The sequence below is a fragment of the Equus przewalskii genome, chromosome 7 (assembly GCF_037783145.1).
Source record: "Equus przewalskii isolate Varuska chromosome 7, EquPr2, whole genome shotgun sequence".
In the NCBI taxonomy this organism is placed as follows: domain Eukaryota; kingdom Metazoa; phylum Chordata; class Mammalia; order Perissodactyla; family Equidae; genus Equus; species Equus przewalskii.
The window spans coordinates 21,534,140-21,554,868 of NC_091837.1; the positions used below are offsets into that span (position 1 = coordinate 21,534,140).

The 20,729-nt window shown below is 37.8% G+C and overlaps 1 protein-coding gene across 2 annotated transcripts in view; it reads left to right on the plus strand.

Annotated features, from left to right (window-relative positions):
• NAA25 (N-alpha-acetyltransferase 25, NatB auxiliary subunit) overlaps nucleotides 1-20,729 on the plus strand; it is a 69,866-nt gene that overhangs the window by 15,809 nt on the left and 33,328 nt on the right. The window contains exons 5-11 of one of the 2 annotated variants that reach the window (XM_008525683.2): nucleotides 1,558-1,632; nucleotides 2,781-2,888; nucleotides 3,256-3,334; nucleotides 13,411-13,522; nucleotides 14,106-14,195; nucleotides 15,578-15,747; nucleotides 17,732-17,844. In XM_008525683.2, the coding sequence (XP_008523905.2) occupies nucleotides 1,558-1,632; nucleotides 2,781-2,888; nucleotides 3,256-3,334; nucleotides 13,411-13,522; nucleotides 14,106-14,195; nucleotides 15,578-15,747; nucleotides 17,732-17,844 (747 nt within the window). The remainder of the gene's footprint in view (nucleotides 1-1,557; nucleotides 1,633-2,780; nucleotides 2,889-3,255; nucleotides 3,335-13,410; nucleotides 13,523-14,105; nucleotides 14,196-15,577; nucleotides 15,748-17,731; nucleotides 17,845-20,729) is intronic. The other variant, XM_070628867.1, reaches the window with a different exon arrangement.

Below are 20,729 nucleotides of genomic sequence, written 5' to 3' on the forward strand. Positions count from 1 at the left end.
CTTCTTTTCCTCCAGAGATTGATGTTAGAAGCAGGGACCTCAAGCCATCTTAGATTCTCATTCTCCTTCTTGCCCTGTATGTTCCTTTTGTCTCCGGGTCATCTTGATTCTGCTTCCACAGTGTCTTTGAGGTCTCTTTTCTATTTAACTTACCTCAGCCTGGTTTAGTTCCTTATCGCCTCACCTCTTCTTTCTTCTTGTTTTCTTTCGTCACAGTACTGCTAAAATACTCTTCCTGGAAGAGTACAGATTTATATGTATGACTCCCTTACTCCATATAGACTGCTTTGTGAGTACCTCATAACGAAGGTACCTCAGTCTGCCTTTTCAGCCCTTTTCCCTACTGCTCTTCTTAATCCTATTTTAGCCACGTGTCCTACTTGTTGACATGTGTCCCTCAACTTTTCTTTCTCTAATGTTTTTGTTTTGCCCCTACCTTGAATTCATCCTTCCCGAGAATTCACTTGCTTACTCATTTACCCCAAATGTTTATTTGTATCCTTGCCCCCTATCTTTGCTCATAGACTTTCTGTTTGACCTTCAAGGTTCATCTGAAAGATTGGTACTTTGAAGAAGGATTTGTTGGTAAAGTTCCCTTCTCTACTTTCCCTTAAAGGAAAGAAAGAGAGGGATGAACAAACTTAACCTAGTCTTCCTTGGAAACACCCTAGCATGATGTTTTTTGTATAGGATGTTTATTTTTATTGTCAAGTATATTTTAGCCTTTTGAATAGTTGTCTTATCTCTTTCCCTAGCTTTTAAGTGCTTTGGGACTGAGATTCAATCTTTGTATCCTTGGCAGGAATAGACATTTACTTGAAAGGGGCTCCATGTAATTTTTCAAGTGGATTGAAGATAGGCAAAAGGTTAAAAACATAAAATAGTAACTGTGCTAATTAGCTGATGGAGTTCTTAGCATTGACTACCACCAGTTGGCTAATTATGGACAGATTCTCGGTTATGCATGAATAGATCTACTTTGCTCCTTCCTGCCATGTCCCTGCTTTTTGAGTACTTGTATATTATACATTTCAAAGTGAAAGGGTTTGGTTCTGATTAATGGTATCTTGAAAGAACCTGATTATTTTCCTAAGCTAAGAATTGCTTTTTGAATTGTGTCAGAGTAACCTTTTTTAATTTGAAGTTTAAATATGCTGTCTGGATTTCTTTGTTTATTTGTTTTACTATAACTGGTTAGTGCGATGTCTTCAGTCAAGTTTGTTTACTCATATACATTCATAATCCAAATTTTGTATTTACTTGGTAGTCTACAAGAACTATATTGGATTGCAGTATTTTCTAGAAATACTGGGCTTTTAGTTTTAGAAAATATAGTTAAAAGGTGAAATATCATTCCTGATGTAAAAATTCACCTTTGTGATTACCTCTATTGCTAGCCAATAGAGAATAGCCATCAAGTCACTAGGCACTTGCAGTAACTGGGATATGTAAACGTGCTGCTATTCTCCTAGGAACTTCTTGCCGCATATCTAGATCATTAATTGCACTCTGTGTGATGTTTTCTAAATTAAGTATTTATGGCTCTCTGTCTTTCAGGCTGGCATGGCTCTATATAAGATTGTCCCCAAAAACCCTTACTACTTTTGGTCTGTGATGAGCTTAATTATGCAAGTGAGTATGGCATTCAGAACGGGATTGAGATTTATTTTTATTTTGTATTTAGTTATTGTCCTTAATATGTCTTCTGAACATCTTGGGTAATGTGTTGCAGCATGTGTCAAACAGGGACTTTACAAATTGTCAGTTGACTTTTTGACTTGGGGAGTTTTGGTATTTTTAATGAGTTGGTATATTGGTTTATTTGTGTGTAGCACAGACTGTATTTCCCCTGAATCTTAGCTCTCTTACTGGATTATTTGATCAAGTATGAGCCCTGAAATGTTTGATATTTTGACTTGAGGTTTAAGACAATATTGTTGGTTAGTGAACAAGTCATTGAACTGAGTGGCCTTGTTTTATCGTTTCTGCTTTTTGAGCCTCAGTTTGCTCTTTTGCAGAATGGAGATGCTCATCTCCCAGAACTACCGTAAGGACCAAAAGATACTATGTAGGAGAGGATGGGGAGGTAGGAGTTAAAATGTAGCAGTTAAGAACAGAGAAGTTCTGGGTTCAGGCAGATCTGTGTTCAAATATTCGATTCACTACATGTCTTGGAGAGCTGTTGCAGAATCTTAATTTATCTATAAAGTAAGCATAGTAGCTACCTTGAAAGGTTGTTTACAGGGGTAAATGAGCTCTGAGCAGAATCTCTGGCAATGTTAAAATTATTAATACCATGCACTGATTTTAATTATCAATCAAAGATAATTGTGGCTAATAGTAAACTGTATAAATAGAAGGAATTGGCATTTCCCTTCTAATATGTGAACATTTCAGAAAGGCTGCTGAAAGGCTTTTCTCTTTGGTGATACCCTTTATATAAATAATAAACCTTAATAGGCATAAATAAACTGTATAGGCATAACCCCCTCTTAACATACTTCTAGAAAAACGTATGAATAACCTTTTTAAAAGTTAGGTCATATTGTGAAAACTCAGTATTTCAAGAATGCATAGGATAATGAATCTTTAACAAAATAATCTCTTGTAAAACAAACCACTCTAATGTATCTTCTTCGCAAGTTCAGATTAGGTCTGATATTTGACATCATGGACTGAAGTATGTGCTCAAGTTATGGTAATGAGCTGTATGACGATAATATAAATAGTGTAAGTAGGGGAGAAATTATAATGAAACATTTATTTTTTTTCTCCTCTAGTCTATATCGGCACAGGATGAAAACCTCTCAAAAACGATGTTTCTGCCCCTCGCTGAGAGAATGGTAGAAAAAATGGTGAAAGAAGACAAGATAGAAGCAGAGGCTGAAGTGAGTATTTTAAGTCTTGCTTTTGTATTTGCATGATTTTGACATTACTACAATATTATGTTACAATATTATGAACTGTTGCTTTGTTCCAGTTAGATGGCTGGGTCCTCTCTATTGCCTTTTGCATAAATGTAAAGCTTTGGGAGCTCCCAGCTTAGGTGTAATCAACAAGGAGCTGTTTTCAGTGAGTACTCTAGGCTGAGATGTGGATAGATAGGGGAGATACGGTTGTCTGATTCTTACTGTTAATTTCATCTCACTTGAATATAGTGTGTTTTTCTGTTAACTTCTTAAAAACACACAAATGACTCTTTTTTATTACTGAAAAGTTTCATTGGTTGTACTTCTTGTTTGTTTTTTCTGTAAGGTTGAACTTTATTATATGATCCTGGAACGTTTGGGAAAGTACCAGGAAGCCTTGGATGTCATCAGAGGAAAGTTAGGAGGTAATTTTTAGTTTTCTTTAAGCTTTTTTTTCTCCCTATTTAAACATCAAAAATTTCTTCCTCATACAGAAACATAAACATAGAAAGACATAAAAAATCACTTATCATTTATATCCTTCCAAATTTTTCTGAACATTTTACGTTTATTTTTTCTTCTCTTTTTTTTTCCTTTTTTTGAGGGAGATTAGCCCTGAGCCAACATATGCTACCAATCCTCCTCTTTTTGCTGAGGAAGACTGGCCCTGAGCGAACCCTTGCCTGTCTTCTCTATTTTGTATGTGTGACGTCGGCCACAGCATGGCTTGACAAGTGGTGCGTAGGTCCACACCCGGGATCCAAACTGGCGAACCCCAGGCCACTGAAGCAGAACGTGTGAACTTAACCTCTGTGCCACCAGGCTGGCACCTACATTTATTTTTTTTTAATTGAAAAATAATTCATGGATTCAGAAAATTCAAGGAGTGTTGAATATTATACACCAGATCTCCAACCCTCTGCCCTCTAAGTTTGTCTCCAGTTACTTGTTCTGTATATACTTGTAAAGATGTATCTCCTCTCCCCTTCTTTTTTTAAAGATTGGCACCTGAGCTGACAACTGTTGCCAATCTGTTTTTTTTTTTTCCTGCTTTTTCTCCCTAAATCCCTCCAGTACATAGTTGTATATTTTAGTTGTGGCATGTGGGACGCCACCTCAGTGTGGCCTGACGAGTGGTGCCATGTCCGCATGCAGGATCTGAACCAGTGAAACCCTGGGCCACTGAAGCAGAGCGCATGAACTTAATCACTCACCACGGGCCGACCTCTCCCCCCCTTCCCTTCTGGTAACCACTAATCCAGTCTTTGTTGCTATGTGTTTGTTTGTTGTCGTTTTTATCTTCTACCTATGAGTGTGTTCATACAGTATTTGACTTTCTCCCTCTGACTTATTTCACTTATCATGATACCCTCAAGGTCCATCCATGTCACAAATGGCTGGATTCCATCATTTCTTATGGCTGAATAGTATTCCATTGTGTATATATACCACATCTTCTTTGTCCATTTGTCCCTTGATGGACACCTAGGTTGTTTCCAAGTCTTGGCTACTGTGAATAATGCTGTGATGAACATAGGGGTGCATGTATCTTTATGCATTTGTGTTTTCAAGTTCTTTGGATAAATACCCAGCAGTGGAAGAGCTGGACCTTATGGTAGATCTATTCTTAATCTTCTGAGGAAACTCCATGCTGTTTTCCATAGTGGCTGTAGCAGTTTGTACTCCCACCAGCAGTGTATAAGGGTTCCCTTCTCTCCACATCCTCTCCAACGCTTACTGTTTCCTATCTTGTTATGATAGCCATTCTGATGGGAGTGAGATGATATCTCATTGTAGGGTTGATTTGCATTTCCCTGATAGTTATTGATGTTGACTGTCTTTTCATGTGCCTGTTGACCATCTGTATATCTTCTTTGGAGAAATATCTGTTCAGATCTTTGGCCCATTTTTTAATTGGATTGTTAGTTTTTTTGTGGTTGAGATGTATGAGTTCTTTGTATATTTTGGATAGTAACCCCTTATCAGATATGTTGTTTGCAAATATCTTCTCCCAATTGTTAGGTTGTCTTTTTGTTTTGTTAATGATTTCCTTTGCTATGCAGAAGCTTTTCAGTTTGATGTAGTCCCATTTGTTTATTTTTTCTATTGTTTCCCTTGCCCAGTCAGACATGGTATTTGAAAAAATGCTGCTAACACTGTTGTCGAAGAGTGTACTGCCTATGTTTTCTTCTAGAAGTTTCATGGTTTCAGATCTTGTGTTCAAGTCTTTAATCCATTTTGAATTGATTTTTGTGCATGGTGTAAGATAATGGTCTATTTTCATTCTTTTGCATGTGGCTGTCCAGTTTTCTCAACACCGTTTATTGAAGAGACTTTCCTTTCTCCATTGTATGTTCTTGGCTACCTTGTCGAATATTAGCTGTCCATAGATGTTTGGGTTTATTTCTCGGCTTTCTATTCTGTTCCATTGATCTTTGTGTCTGTTTTTGTCCAGTACCATGCTGTTTTGGTTACTGTAGCTCTGTAGTCTATTTTGAAATCAGGGAGTGTGATACCTCCAGCTTTGTTCTTTTTTCTCAGGATTCCTTTGGCTATTCGGGGTCTTCTGTTGTTCCATCTAAATTTTAGGATTCATTGTTCTATTTCCATGAAAAATGTTGTTGGAACTTTGATAGGGATTGCATTGACTCTGTGGATTGCTTTAGGAAGTGTGGACATTTTAAGTATGTTAATTCTTCCAATCCAAGAGCATGGAATATCTTTCCATTTCTTTGTGTCTTCTTCGATTTCTTTCAACAATGTTTTATAGTTTTCAGTGTACAGCTCTTTTACCTCTTTGGTTAAGTTTATTCATAGGTATTTTATTCTTTTTGTTGCAATTGTAAGTGGGGTTCTGTTCTTAATTTCTCTTTCTGCTACTTCGTTTTAGTATATAGAAATGCAACTGATTTTTGCTTGTTGATTTTGTATCCTGCAACTTTACTGTATTCATTTATTATTTTTAAAAGTTTTTTAGTGGATTCTTTAGGGTTTTCTGTATATAAAATGTCGTCTGTAAATAGTGACAGTTTCACTTCTTTTCCAGCTTGGATCCCTTTTGTTTCTTTTTGTTGCCTGATTGCTCTGGCTAGGACTTCCAATACTGTGTTAAATAAGAGTGGTGAAAGTGGGCATCCTTGTCTTGTTCCTGTTCTTAGAGGGATAGCTTTCAGTTTTTCTCCATTGAGAATGGTATTAACTGTGGGTTTGTCATACATGGCCTTTATTATGTTGAGGCACTTTCCTTTTATACTCATTTTATTCAGAGTTCTTATCATAAATGGATGCTGTCTTGTCAAATGCTTTCTCTGCACCTACTGAGATGATCATGTGGTTTCTAGTTTCATTTTGTTAATGTGGTGTATGATGTTGATTGATTTGCAGATCTTGAACCATCCCTGCATCCCTGGAATAAATCCCACTTGATCATGGTGTATGATCTTTTTAATGTATTGCTGTGTTCAATTTGCTAGTATTTTGTTAAGGATTTTTGCGTCGATGTTCATCAGTGGTATTGGCCTGTAATTTTCTTTCTTTGTGTTGTCCTTGTCTGATTTTGGTATCAGGGTAATGTTGGCTTCATAGAATGAGTTAGGAAGTGTCCCCTCTTGAATTTTTTGGCAAGAGTTTGAGAAAGATAGATATCAAATCTCCTTTGAATGCTTGGTGGAATTCACCAGGGAAGCCATCTGGTCCTGGGCTTTTATTTTTTGTGAGGTTTTGGATTACTGTTCCAATCTCCTTACTTGTGATTGGTCTATTCAATTGTCTGTTTCTTCTTGATTCAATTTTGGAAGGCTGTATAATTCTAAGAATTTATCCGTTTCTTCTAGATTATCCAATATATTGGCATATAGCTTTTCATAGTGTTCTCTTGTAATCTTTTGTATTTCTGAGGTGCCCGTTGTAATTTCTCCTCTTTCATTTCTGATTTTATTTATTTGAGCCTGAGTCTCTCTTTTGTTCTTGGTGAGTATAGCTAAATGTTTGTCGATTTTGTTTATCTTTTCAAAGAATCAGCTCTTGGTTTCATTGATTTTTTTCTTATTCTTTTCTTAGTCTCTATTTCATTTATTTCTGCTCTAATTTTTATTATTTCCTTCCTTCTACTGATTCTGGCCTTTGTTTGTTTTTCTTTTTCCAGTTCTTTTAGGTGCACTGTTAGGTTCTTTATTTGAGATTTCTCTTGTTTGTTGAGCTAGGCCTGTATTGCTATAAACTTCCCTCTTAGAACACCTTTTGCTGTATCCCATAAATTTTGGCATGTCATATTTTCATTTTCATTTGTCTTCAGGTATTTTTTTTATTTCTTTTGTTTTCTTTTTTTGAGAACGATTGGCCCTGAGCTAACATCTGCTTCCATTCCTCCTCTTTTTGCTGAGGCAGACTGGCCCTGAGCCAGCATCTCTGCCCATCTTTCTTTACTTTATATATGGATGCCTACCATAGCATGGCTTGCCAAGTGGTGCCGTGTCTGCACCCAGGATCCGAACCCCGGGCTGCCAAAGCAGAACGTGTGCACTTAACTGCTGCACCACCAGGCCGGCCTCTCTCCCTTGATTTCTTTGTTGACTCAGTTGTTGTTGAGTAGCGTTTTGTTTAATTTCCACATATTTGTGGCTTTACCAATTTTCTTCCTGTAGTTGATTTCTCATTTTATACTGTTATCAGAAAAGATGCTTGGTATTATTTCAGTCTTAAATTTATTGACACCTGTTTTGTGGCCCAATATGTGATCTCTCCTGAAGACTGTTCGATTTGCATTTGAAAAGAATGTGTATTCTGTGGTTTTTGGATGGAGTGTTCTGTTTATATCTCCTAAGTCCAAGTGGTCTAATGTGTCATTTAAGGCCGACCAGTCTTTCCTTATTGATCTTCTGTTTGGACAATCTATGTATTAGTGTAAGTGGAGTGTTAAAGTCCTCTACTATTACTGTGTTACTGTCTAGTTTTCCTTTTATGTCTGTGAATAATTGTATATTTAGGTGCTCCTATGTTGGGTGCATAGATATTTATAAGTATTATATTCTCTTGTTGCATTGTTCCCTTTATCATTATGTTGTGGCCTTCTTGTCTCTTGTTACAGTTTTTGTTTTAAAGTCTATTTTGTCTGATGTAAGTATTGCTACTCTAGCTTTCTTTTTATTACCATTTGCATGGAATATCTTTTTCCTTCCCTTCACTTTCAGTTCGTGAGTGTCTTTAGGTCTGAACTGTGTCTCTTGTATGCAGCATATATATGGCCCTTGTTTTTTTATCCAATCGGCCACCCTATGCCTTTTGATTGGAGCATTTAGTCCCTTGACGTTTAAAGTAGCTGTTAATAAGAATGTACTCATTGCCATTTTGTCATTTTTTTTTCTGGGTGTTTTGGTAGATCTCTGTTCCTTTCTTCTCTTGCTCTCTTCCCTTGTGGTTTGATGACTTTTTTAAGTATTATGTTTGGGTTACTTTCTCTTAATTATTTGTGTGTGTATTATAGGTTTCTGGTTTGTGATTACCATGAGGTTCATGTATAATAACCTATGCATATAGCAATCTATATTAAGTTGATAGTCTCTTTATGTTGACCTCTTGCTAAAAGCTCTACTCTTTTACTCCCCTTTTCCCACATTTTATGTTTTTGATATCATATCTAACCTTTTTTTGTGCGTGTGTATCTGTTACCCTGTTATCATAAAAATAGGTAGTTTTAGTACTTTTGTCTTTTCACTTTCATATTAGCTTCATACGCAGTTGATCTGCAACCTTTATTGTGTATTTACATTTGCCAGTGATTGTATTGCTTTTCTTTCTTCTTTTTGTTTTTGATAATTTTATTATTCCTATTTGTGGTCCTCTCTCTTCCACACAGACAAGTCTCTTTGGCATTTCTTGTAAAGCTGGTGTGTTCGTGACAAACTCCTTTAGTTTTTGCTTGTCTGGGAAACTGTTTATTTCGCCTTCCATTCTGAATAATAACCTTGCTGGGTAGAGTATTCTTGGCTATAGGGTTTTTCCTTTCAGCACTTTAAATATATCATGCCACTCCCTTCTAGCCTGTAAGATTTCTGCCGAGAAGTCAGCTGATAGCCTTATGGGGTTTCCTTTGTATGTAACTTGTTGCATTTCTCTTGTGGGTTGTAGCATCCTCTCTTTATCTTTTCTTTTTCTTTTTTTTTTTTAAAGATTTTGTTATTTTTTCCTTTTTCTCCCCACAGGTCCCCCGGTACATAGTTGGGTGTTTTTAGTTGTGGGTCCTTCCAGTTATGGCCTGTGGGATGCTGCTTCAGCATGGCTTGATAGATTCTCTGCCCCTTTGTCTGTCTCATCTCCTTCTGGGACACCTGTAACATGGATATTAATGTGCTTGATGTCCCAGAGGTCCCTTAGACTGTCCTTGTTCTTTTTAAATTCTTTTTTCTTTGATCTGTTCAGCTTGGGATTTCCTCTGGTCTTTTGTCCAGCTCTCTGATCTGTTCTTCTGTATCATCTACTCTGCTATTGAGTCCCTCTAGTGAATTTTTCATTTCCAGTATTGTGTTCTTCATTTCTGGTTAGTTCTTTTTTTTCTGATGAGCAAGACTGGCCCTGAGCTAACTTCTGAAGCCAATCTTCCTCTTTTTGCTTGATGAAGATTGTCGCTGAGCTAACGTCTGGCAAACCTCCTCCAATTTGCATGTGGGACCCTGCCACAGCATAGCTTGATGAGCAGTGCATAGGTATGCACCCGGGATCCAAATGAACCCATGAACCCCAGGCCGCTGAAGCAGAGTGCATGAACTCAACCATCACACCACCAGGTTGGCCCCCTGGTTGGTTCTTTTTTATATTTTCCATTTCTTTGTTGACGTTCTCAGTGTGTTCATCCATTGTTCTCCCAAGATCAGTGAGCATCCTTATGACTATTTGTTTGAACTCTTTGTCAGGTAGATTGTTTATTTATACTTCTTGTAGTTCTTTTTCTGAGGTTTTGTCTTATTCCCTTGCTTGGAACGTATTTCTTTGTCTCCTCATTTTGCCTCTTTCTCCGTGCATATATCTAGGTATTAGGTAGGTCAGCTATGTCTCCTGATCTTGGAGAGGTGGCCTTATGTAAGAGATGCCTTATGAGGCCCAGCAGTGTCCTTCTCTCTCGTCAGCAGTTCCAACTGTTCCAAGAGTGTCCCCTGTGTGGGCTGTGTGTCCTTCTGTTATGGCAGGGCTGCTCTTGCTGCAGGTGTCTGGGGAGGCTGGGCTGTCTCCCTGGCTGGCTGGTTGTAATGCTCAGCTGCATGTGGCTGCTATGGTCCTTTCAGTCACTATATTGAGCTTGGTGAGCCCTCAACACGGTTGTCTGCAAAGTCCAATAGCACAGTCCTGTTGCAGTTTTTCTGTTAAGTGGGTAGGCCCCCAGTGTGGCTGGTTGCTAGGCTCAGGGGCTTACAATTGCTGTAGGCCTCAGGCCTGCAAGGCTGTTGTCAGCTCTCTCAGGGTTGCAGCTGAGCAGAGCCGGCCCAGGTGTAGGAGCACCCAGTTGTTTCAGGTTTTGGAAGGTGGGCCTGATCCCCTGTGTGGCTGTTTGAGAAACACAAGTGTACTATAGCTGTCACGCCCTACTGCCCTCAGGGCCACACACTCCATCAACACAGTCCTGCCCTGTGTGCACACCCCAACCCACTGAAGTGGACCCAGTTGCCCCAGTGCAGAAGCCTCACAAATTCCACCAATCCAGGCCCTCACCTTGTGCATGCCCTGCTGCGCTAAGCTGGACCCACTCACCTGAGGTGGATTCACCCACCTGGCTGCAAAGGTTCCAGACACCCTGTCTGTGCAGGCCCACAAGTTGCCCTAGGGCTTTCTATTGGGTGGGGCAAGTCCCTAGAGCAGGTTGCTGGCCCTGGCTTAGCTGGATTAAATTGATGCTTTATTGAATGAGGCAGACCTCTGGCTAACAGGTCAGGGGAAGAACTCCCATGGTGCCTGCCAGTGGCTGTGTCAGCATGCTTGCACCAGGTCACAGTAATGGCTGCCGTCAATGTTTCAGTCCCTGGAGAGGTCTCACCTCTCACCGAGATGCGCCTGGAGCCTATCAGGTGAGTCTCTTTTCACCAATGTACTGTGCATCTTTCTTTCTGGTGATTTTAGATTGCTTTCTGAAATGAGTGAATTTATGCGTGGATCCTTTAAGAACAGGCTTTTTTCCCCCTTATGTCTGATAGCTTTTCTGGGGTTATTCCCTGTTGTAGTTAATAGCCAGTAAAGGTAGGTGTTATGATACTTGGTTGTGCTGAGTCCTGATGCTGCTTATTGTGGTACTGCTCCCCTGCTGAGATCCCCCACTCCTCTATGGAAGGCTGCATTCCTTAAGATTGCTTCTGGCTGGCTGGGAGGTTCCACAGCTCAAAGGTGACTTTTTTCTCTCCAGAAAGGAATTTCTGCCTCTTCCGCCTCAGTCAGCACTGTCCCTTGTTGTTGGAGTTCTTTTTATCTAGTTTTCAGTTCTCTCCTAGGGGTTATTGTTCCAAGAGTAGTTGTAAATTCGTTGTGTCCACAGGTGGTGAGTTCAGAGTCCACCTATGCTGCCATCTTGACACCTTCTCCTTGTTTAAGATTTTTAAATGTTAATGCCTCTAGCCAAAATCTGTACTTTAGGTACAAACATTCTTTGTTTACCTGCATGTCATATGAAGCCATTTGAATTTGTGACCTCTGTTCTCTGTACTCGTATACCCATTGTTTGGGTTTGTAACTTAACAGTGTGTCCTAGATTTATACCTCACTACCTCACTGTCTTTAATGACTGTCCAGCGTTCTGTAGTTCTGTACATGTAGACAGTTTGCTTAACCAGTCCTTGATGGATATTTAGGCTCTTCGCAAGGAACATCTTTCCTGCAAACCAAATGCCCTCCAAGAGGCTACGGTGTGCGTTCTGCCTCAGCTGTAAATACTATCAGTAAAGAAGAGGGCCTGTTGCTTTGCATACTTACCAACCTGTATTATCGTACTGTTATATCAAACCTTTTATGTTTTTCAATCTGATGGATAAAACATACCTTACATTTTTAATTTAATTATGATAGGGGATAATTATTTTTTCTTTTGTTTAAAAGCCATTAATATTTTCTTCTCTCTTGTTGCTTTTCCTTATCCTTTTCCTAATTCTAAAAATTTGGTTAATCTTACTGATTTGTAGGAGTAATTTACATATTAAAGAAGTTAGATCTTTTCCATTGTTGTGAAAATACTTCCCTTTTTGTTGGAAACTGATTTGTATAAACTTCACAGATTGATTTAACCATTCCCCTATTTTTGGACATTTATGAGAGAGCTTTTGGTTCCTAAATATTTACATGTTTGATGATTTCTTTAGGAGAAATTCCCAGAAATGCAGTTATTATTTCAAGAAACCTAGTTTTTAAATTGTGCCTTTATAGTCATTGGGAGTAACTAACTGCAGAAAAGTAGCCTCAGATCTCTCATTAGGTCCAGTCAGTGGAGAAACTTGGTATTATTCAAGTATGTATATCCCTTCCTGGACTGTGTGCTGTCCTAAAGCTGGTACACTAACTGATGGTTAACTACTTCAATTACATAAAAAATAGGAGGAGGTTTTTTTAATCCTACTTACTCTCTACCTTCAGTCTCCTTGCAGATGGGTACAAGTCAGGCTTTCTGTTTTTACTCAGCTAGATTGTAGTTCTGCCGATAGTTAAAATTTAGATTCTCTATAGAAAATTCATAATGTAATTGTTGGTATCATTAATTTGCTAAGCTATTATAAAAGATATGGCAAGTCTAATTTGGTCAGAAATATAGTTGTAGTTTTTCTGTTCCCAGCTTTTGGGAAAAAGTTTGATTCATCTCTGTTCTTTTTTGTCTTCCTCATAATGTCTCACTTTGCTCATCCCATTCTAGTCGAAGCTTACTCGATGTTTTAGAACTGTATGACTGGGACGTCTGTTTATGGACTAAATATACCAAACCCTAGATGCTGTTGGGGTTTTATAAGTGCATCCCACATGCTAGATCCTCACCTCAATACATTGGATCCTTGTATTTTACAGAAAAAATGATTGTAAAAGTTTAGTATTAGAAATATACTTTTTTTTCCCCAGAAAAATAATCTTTAGTAAGATAGTAGTTTGTTTGGCTACCCCCGTGGCTGAGTGGTTAAGTTTGTGTGCTTCAGTGGCTCAGAATTTTGCTGGTTTGGATCCTGGGCGCGGACATGGCACCACTCATCAGGCCATGCTGAGGTGGCGTCCCACATAGCACAACCAGAAGGACCTAAAACTAGAATATACAGCTGTGTACTGGAGGGCTTTAGGGAGTAAAAGAAGAGAAAAGAAGATTGGCAACAGATGTTAGCTCAGGTGCCAATCTTAAAAAAAAGAAAAGGTAATAGTTTGTATCTATTAATAGTGGTCCCATTTCCTAAAAGTGTGTAAGAAAATGTGACATTTTCCTTCTTTTGTGTGGACTTTGCTTTCTGAGTGCAAATGAAACTAGCTCACCAACTTTTACAACTTTTAATTGTAGAGAAGTTGACAAGTGAGATTCAGAGTCGGGAAAATAAATGCATGGCTATGTACAAGAAGCTGAGCAGGTGGCCAGAGTGCAATGCCCTTTCCCGGCGCCTCTTACTGAAAAAGTGAGTAGATGCTTCTTGGTCTGTGAGACTGTGGTGGGGCTTTCAGTTGTCACTATTGATTTTTTTTCTTGTCTAAGTCTTTTGAGATTTCTGGGCATAAAGTCAAATCTTTTAGTAGTGTGTTCTGGATATTTTTTAGTTTTTGATGAGCTTTCATCTTTCATTAAAGAGATATAACAGTACTTATGCCACCAGGGTGCTGAGTATTGGGTCTTCAGAATGAATGCTGAAAATCGTTAATTTTTTGAATTAGTCAAATTCAATATTGGTCTAAGAGAAAGATCCCACCTCCTCCCAACTTAGGCAGTGCCAATGTGGGGAGTTTTCTGTTAAGAAAATTAGTTTTCGAATCCTGGTCATTTTATTGAAGGAAAGAATAAATAGTCTCGTAAAAGTTTTTTTCTTTGAAAATGCCTCTGGAGCGTTGCTCTTTTAGGCTGCAGAGGAAACCCAGAGGGAAGGATGGGCCCTCCCAGTAGAGACTAAAGTATGATTTAGAAAATAAGTTGAATATCATGGTTCCTAAGGCAGATTTGTCACAACTTGGGTTTAATTCTTTGTGCACCGTTCAATCTGATTTTAGCTCAGATGACTGGCAGTTCTATCTGACCTATTTCGATTCTGTCTTTCGACTGATTGAAGAGGCCTGGACTCCTCCTGCTGAAGGTGAACAGTAAGTTGTCTCCTTTCTTGTATTACAACGACACTTTTTAATATGTTGTAGCAAAAGGATTTCATTGTCAGCCTAATTAAATTTTTTTCTGTCTCAATAAGGCATCCCTTTCAAAGTAAGATTTTTTTCCATTTTTAAAATTATAAAATAAATACATGTTCATTGTAAACATCTTAAATTAGTGTGGAAATGTATAATGTAGAAAGTGTTAGTTCCTAGTCATCTATCATCCCAGAAATAACTTTTTTTCTTTTTCCAGTTTTATTGAGATACAATTGACCCAGAAATAACTCTTGATAACAGTTTGGTGTCTTTTTTTGGGAAGATTGACCCCAAGCTAACATCTGTTGCCAGTCTTCTGTTTTTTTCTTCTTTTCCCCAAAGCCCCCCAGTACATAGTTGTATATATTCTAGTTGTGGGTCCTTCTAGTTCTGCTAGGTAGGATGCCGCCTCAACATGGCTTGATGAGTGGTGCTAGGTCTGCGCCCAGGATCCAAACCCGGCGAAACCCCCGACCAAGAAAGCGCAGTGCGCAACTTAAGCACTCAGGCCTACGGCCGGGCCCCAGCTTGGTGTCTTTTCTTCCAGGTTTATTTCTGTCCATGTCATAGCATATTTATTGTTATTTAACATAAGACTGGGATCATATTAGACATAATGGTTTGCAACTTGTTATTTTCCATCTTAAAATATGTCTTGGGCATCTTTCTGTATATGGTGCATAAAGATCTCTTTCATTCTTTTTAGTGATTTAAGAGAGGTCCATTTTAGAGATGTGCCATAATTCATTTAACCTGTCCCCTGTAGGTAGACACTTTTTTTTTGGCTATTATAGACAGTGCTCCAATAACCATAAATGAGATCTTTTAAAAAAGTGAATACAGAAATAGGATTTAAGATACCAATTAGATGTGTGATGCTCACTTTATAATGTTGACTAAATCATCTAATTCTTCTTAGCCTTATTTTTCAAGTAATAAAATTTACTTATATGTTTTATTAGGAAATATTTTATATACACAAAATTATCCATTTTTGTTGTTGTTGTTGTGCTCAGGAAGATTTGCCTTGAGCTAACGTCTGTGCCCATCTTTCTCTATTTTGTATGTGGGTCACCGTCACAGTGTGGCTCACAAGTGGTGTAGATAGAGTTGGAGCAGTCACTCATCAATAATCAAGTACCACAATTAAGAGTAATCTTATGCCATGTTATGTCAGAATATGCTTATAGCTCTCTTTTATTCCCATTTGTATTGTCTTATAATTATCAAAGTTCTTTTTCTTATTTTTAAATTTATTTCTTGAAATCAATGTGACCTGACTTTAAGTTTTAAGATGGACAAAAGAGGCACAACATACGTTTTCATGTGTTTATATACAGTTCTTTGGAAGGAGAAGTACATTATTCTGCAGAAGAAGCTGTGAAGTTTATAGAAGATCGGATAACAGAAGAATCTAAAAGTTCTCGCCATCTCCGAGGACCACATCTAGCTAAACTGGAGCTGATTAGGCGTTTACGCCATCAAGGTTTTAATGATGAGTACAAACTGGGTAAGAAACTAGAATGGTGTTTGGGAACCCTGGAGAAGATACAGGGATGCCCTCATACTCAAGTGCAGTATTTATTATCTGAGGCAGACAATGACATAGTTGTGTTTGGGAAGCAAACATCTTCATACCCTGAAAACAACTAATGAATGGATCGCTTATAAAATTAGCCCTCAATCTTCTATTCAACTTGAGTTAAAATTAGCATCGTTCCCTACTCCTTCAGAGTCTTTGTAAGGCATTCTCTTGCTGACCCAACAATAATGTCAAAAATCAATTTCAAAGTAAAATAGTCAGTTTTGTAAAAGTTTCAGGATTTCATGAAGTAGATGAAAGATTTCTTGAAAATCTACTCCAAGCACTCACAAAACCACTGATGAAAGGACATCTGGCGGAGTTAGAGCAATTAAGAGTTGAAGAGAAAATTTCCAAGGATAACAACAAGATGGGAGAAAAGAATGATTTAGATATTAAAGCATTAAGATAGGCCTTCAGGAAATTTGATGAGGCTCTTAGATGTTTTTGTAGAATGGTTATTTTTTAGCTTACTGCACAAGAAGTGAAGAGTGTCAGAGTGTTGCTAGTTCACAGTGTTGTTTGAAAAATGGCACTCCCCCCACCAAAAGCAGTAATTCTTTGCTCATACTAAGAATTACCTTATAGTTTTAATTATACCCCAAATTTTGTTAAGTTTAAAACAATAAGCTTTCTTAGTTTTTCAGTTTTGTTTTTTTAAAATAAAGCTCCAAAGAAGCACCCCCCATCATTATGGAAAATTGGTTCTCATTAAACGTTGATGAACTTTAAGAGGTTTTTTTTTTTTTTAGGGACTAGTTGTCTTGAGACAGTGAGCACTTCTAATATTTAAAACCTTTTCTAGAACACCTCTCACCTTTTTAATCATCTAATTAATATTCTTTGTAGCTCATTCTAAAATTAACTGTGGACTTCTCTCATTCCCTTTGTAGATTATTCACAAACAATTTTGAATTTCATTTTGACTTCTTTCTTTGGGTCTACCTCAATAACTTCAGTCTGTGTTAGTTCCAGATTTGCACATGAAAATTTTCACGTGACTGTCAACAAAATGGTGTTAAAATAGATTCCAAAGAATTGCTCTGTTTCCAAAGCTACGTATAAAAGTATTTGGATTTTCTTTGACACTTGCTGTTCCATCTCCGCATCTTTCTCTTGTCTCTTACCAGCCTGCATCCTATCAGTTGGTGCCTTTATCTAGTCTCTACAACGGTTTTGTTTTACCAGACCAGTGAGTGATTATTAGTGTCTTTTGGATCATAGAGTCCTGTGAGAATCTGCTTAAAGCTGTAGACCTCTGTTTCCAGGAACATGTGAACAGGAATCAAGACCTAAAATCTTAGGGAAACCCTGGGTTAAAAAATCTCTGCTTCTTAAATCTAGTTCAATTTGAGAGCATTTTATTTTTATTATTTTTATTTTCTGCTTTTAATTTGAGGAAAAACAAAATGAACTGGTAGCTTTCTGCATATCCAGGTTTCAGTTTTCCGTAGTGAGTGACCTCGTTGGAGTTACTGGCCTGTGCCGCCTCCATTTATTTTCTCTTCTGTTGGTGTGCCTAATAACAGACATTGCTTTCCTTTAGTTAACATTTATTTAATACTTGTTAAGTAGTTCAGGAACTGTTGTGGAAAGAAGCATATTTTTTAATGTTTGCGTATAAACTTAAGTATTAAACTTTAATAAAAACTTTTTCACTATTTAAACTCTAATTGAATGAAAAGCTTCACATTTCCTAAGTGTAATAAGAGGTAAACTGAGTTTGTAAGATTCAATTCCTTTTAAAAGTATTTATTTTTAAATGGGCAAGCCATCTTGCATTCCTCATTGTCATTCTCATTCAAGCAAAGTTTTAATTTAATTGAAGTGTTTTTCAAATCAGACTTCTTAACTTAAATTATAAATTTCTTCAGTCCGTGAATAATTTAGTGATTTTTTTTTTTTAACTCAGGTGATCCAGAAGAATTAATGTTCCAGTATTTTAAAAAGTTTGGAGATAAACCTTGTTGTTTTACAGACCTCAAGGTGTTTGTTGACCTTTTGCCTGCTACACAGTGTACAAAAGTAAGTACAGTTCAGAATTCTGTTGGGTGCCTGTATTTACTGTAACCAGGTTAAGTGTTTGGATTTCCTTTCTAACATTTGTGAGAGTGGTGAACATGAGGATACCAAGATGAGTGTGCTAGCAAGCCAAGTGTTCCAGGTGCCATCAGATTAAGGCATGATTTCTTGTTACATTAAGCCACAATGAGAATAAGCCCCCGGTGGGTAATTGGATTCTCCTATTTTGTTTTTATGTTGGTTTTTTTTTTTGACATAATTGTAGATTTACGTGCAGTTGTAGGAGAAATAATACAGAGAGCTCTGTATACTCTTCACCTGTTTTGCTTCAGTGGTAACATCTTGCATAAATGTAGTATAATATCATAATTAGGAAATTGATATTGATATAATACACTGAGCTTATTCAGATTTTACCAGTTTTCCATGCATTCATTTATGTGTGTGTGTGGTGTGTTGTGTGTGTATTTAGTGCAGTATGTAGTACACATGGATTCACGTGTGTGCATCGCTACAGTCAAGATACAGAACACTTCCACCACGAGGATCCCATGTGCTACCCTTTTTTATCTACAGCCACCTCCCTGCACCTCCCCCTGTCCCCATTCCTCCCCTGCCACCTGCAGCTACTAATATGTTTTCTATGTCTATAATTTTGTTATTTTAATAATGTTATATAATGGAATCATACTACATGTAACCTTGCAAGATTGGCTTTTTTCACTCAGCATAATTCCCTGTAGATTCATTTGCGTTGTTGCGTGTATCAATAGTTCATTCCTTTTTATTGCTGAGTAAAATGGAATATGGAATGGATGTACCATGATTTCTTTAACCTGTTGAAGAACATCTGCGTGTTTCCAGTTTTTGGCTATTAGAAATATTGGCTGCTGTGAACCATGTGTGTGCATGTTTTTTGTGTGGACATAAGTCTTTATTTCTCTGAGAAAAATGCCTAGTAGTGCAGTTGCTCATTCTTATGGTAGCTACGTATTTAGTTTTAGTTTTTTAAGAAATGGCCAAACTTTTCCATGGTGGCTGTACCTTTTAAATTCCTGTTAGCAGTGTGTGAGTGATCCAGTTTCTCTGCATCCTCCTCAGCATTTAGTGTACTCACTATTTTTTATTTTAGGCATTCTGATAGGTGTGTAGTGATATTTCATTATGGTTTTAATGTGCATTTCCCTAATGGTTAATGATGTGAAACATCTTTTCGTGTGCTTATTTGCCATCTTATGTTCTCCTCAGTGAAATGTCTATGTCTTTTGCTCATTTTCTAGTTGATTTGTTTTTATTTATTTTTAATTATTTAATTTTTGCTGAGGAATATTAGTCCTGAGGTAACATCTGTCCCAGTCTTCTTCTACTTTATATGTGGGTACCTGCCACAGCATGGCTGAGAAGAGGTGTCCTTCTGTGCCCAGGATCCGAACCTGTGAAGCCGGGTTGCTGAAGCAGAGCACTCTGAACCTAATTACTACGCTATGGGCCTGGCCCCTGTTTTTATTTTTTACTGTTGAGTCTTGAGAGTTCTGTAGATATACTAGATACAAGTTCTTTGTTGGATATGTGGTTTCAAATATTTTCTCCCAGCCTCTACCTTGTCTTTTCATTCTCTTAACAGGATCCCTTGTAGAGCAAAGTTTTAAATTTTGATGAAGTCCAGTAGACTCTCCTTTTAATGTCTTGTCTCTGATTTGCTGGAAACTATAACAGTTAATCATTAATTATGATTTATTCTTGCTGAGGCAGTCTGAAACTCTAAGTCTTAGGGATTTAAAAAAAATAAACATTAGTATTTTGGAATAATGTTAGATTATAGAAAAGTCATGAAGATAGTACAGAAAGTTATACTATACCCTTCACCCAGCTTCCCCTAATGTTAACACCTTAAGTTATGAGGTACATTTTTCAAAACTAAGAAACTGGCATTGCTGCATTACTGTTAACTAACCTCTAGACTTTATTTGGATTTCTGCAGTTTTTCTATTAATGTTCTTTTTCATTCTGGGTTCTAATCAGGGTACCACATTGTAGTCAATTGTCATGTATTGGGAGTTTTTGATATGAATGAACAAATATAAATCAGTTACACACTGAGATGGAGAACCTAATCTTTAGACTTCTCCTCCATAGCAACATGTATTGGGTCAGATTTCTTACCCATTGATGGGAACTTTATACCGTGTTCCACATTAAAGGATTTTGGCATTTAGCCCAGAGTATCCTTGGTAAAGGGCAATTGGAGTATTCTACCACTTAGAAGAACAGTGTGCCTAAGGTAGGATAGAGCACCATATAAAGAAATCGTGGCATGTATACTGACTATGACTTTGCTTTACTCGTAAAAACTCTGTGATTAGTGAAGATTGAAAGTCTTCTTGTCACTGGGCTGCCACCACCTGTTCTTCCAGAAAGCCTTCTGTCATCCCCATGTGGAGTGTATGAAGTGCATTGGGAGCACAGTAGAGATGACTTGAATATTTGTTTGGTGACCATATCTTCAGCCCACCAGGGCTTGACACTTTGGCAGTCTTGAGGCTACACATCTAGGGCAGATGGAACAGTGCATTCTCAAACTGGTAAGTAGCCAGTGGTCTCATTGGATTCTGCAATGACTGTCACTGTTCACTTTGGTTCAGTAAAGCTCTTCTTGGGATGCTGTCCTTACAGGGCTCAGGCCAACCTTTAGAAGTTTCTGGATAAATAGTAACATAGCCAGAAAAGAGGGTTCTGGGTTGTAGGAGGATTTGAAAGCATATGAGAGAGAAATGGTCAAGTGGAAGAGAGAGCTTTGGTCTGGTGAGGACAGAGTACTTCCTTTTTCATATTTGAAAAATGAAAAACTCTTTTGTAGAAGAGAGATGAGAATTGGGACCAGCAAGAAG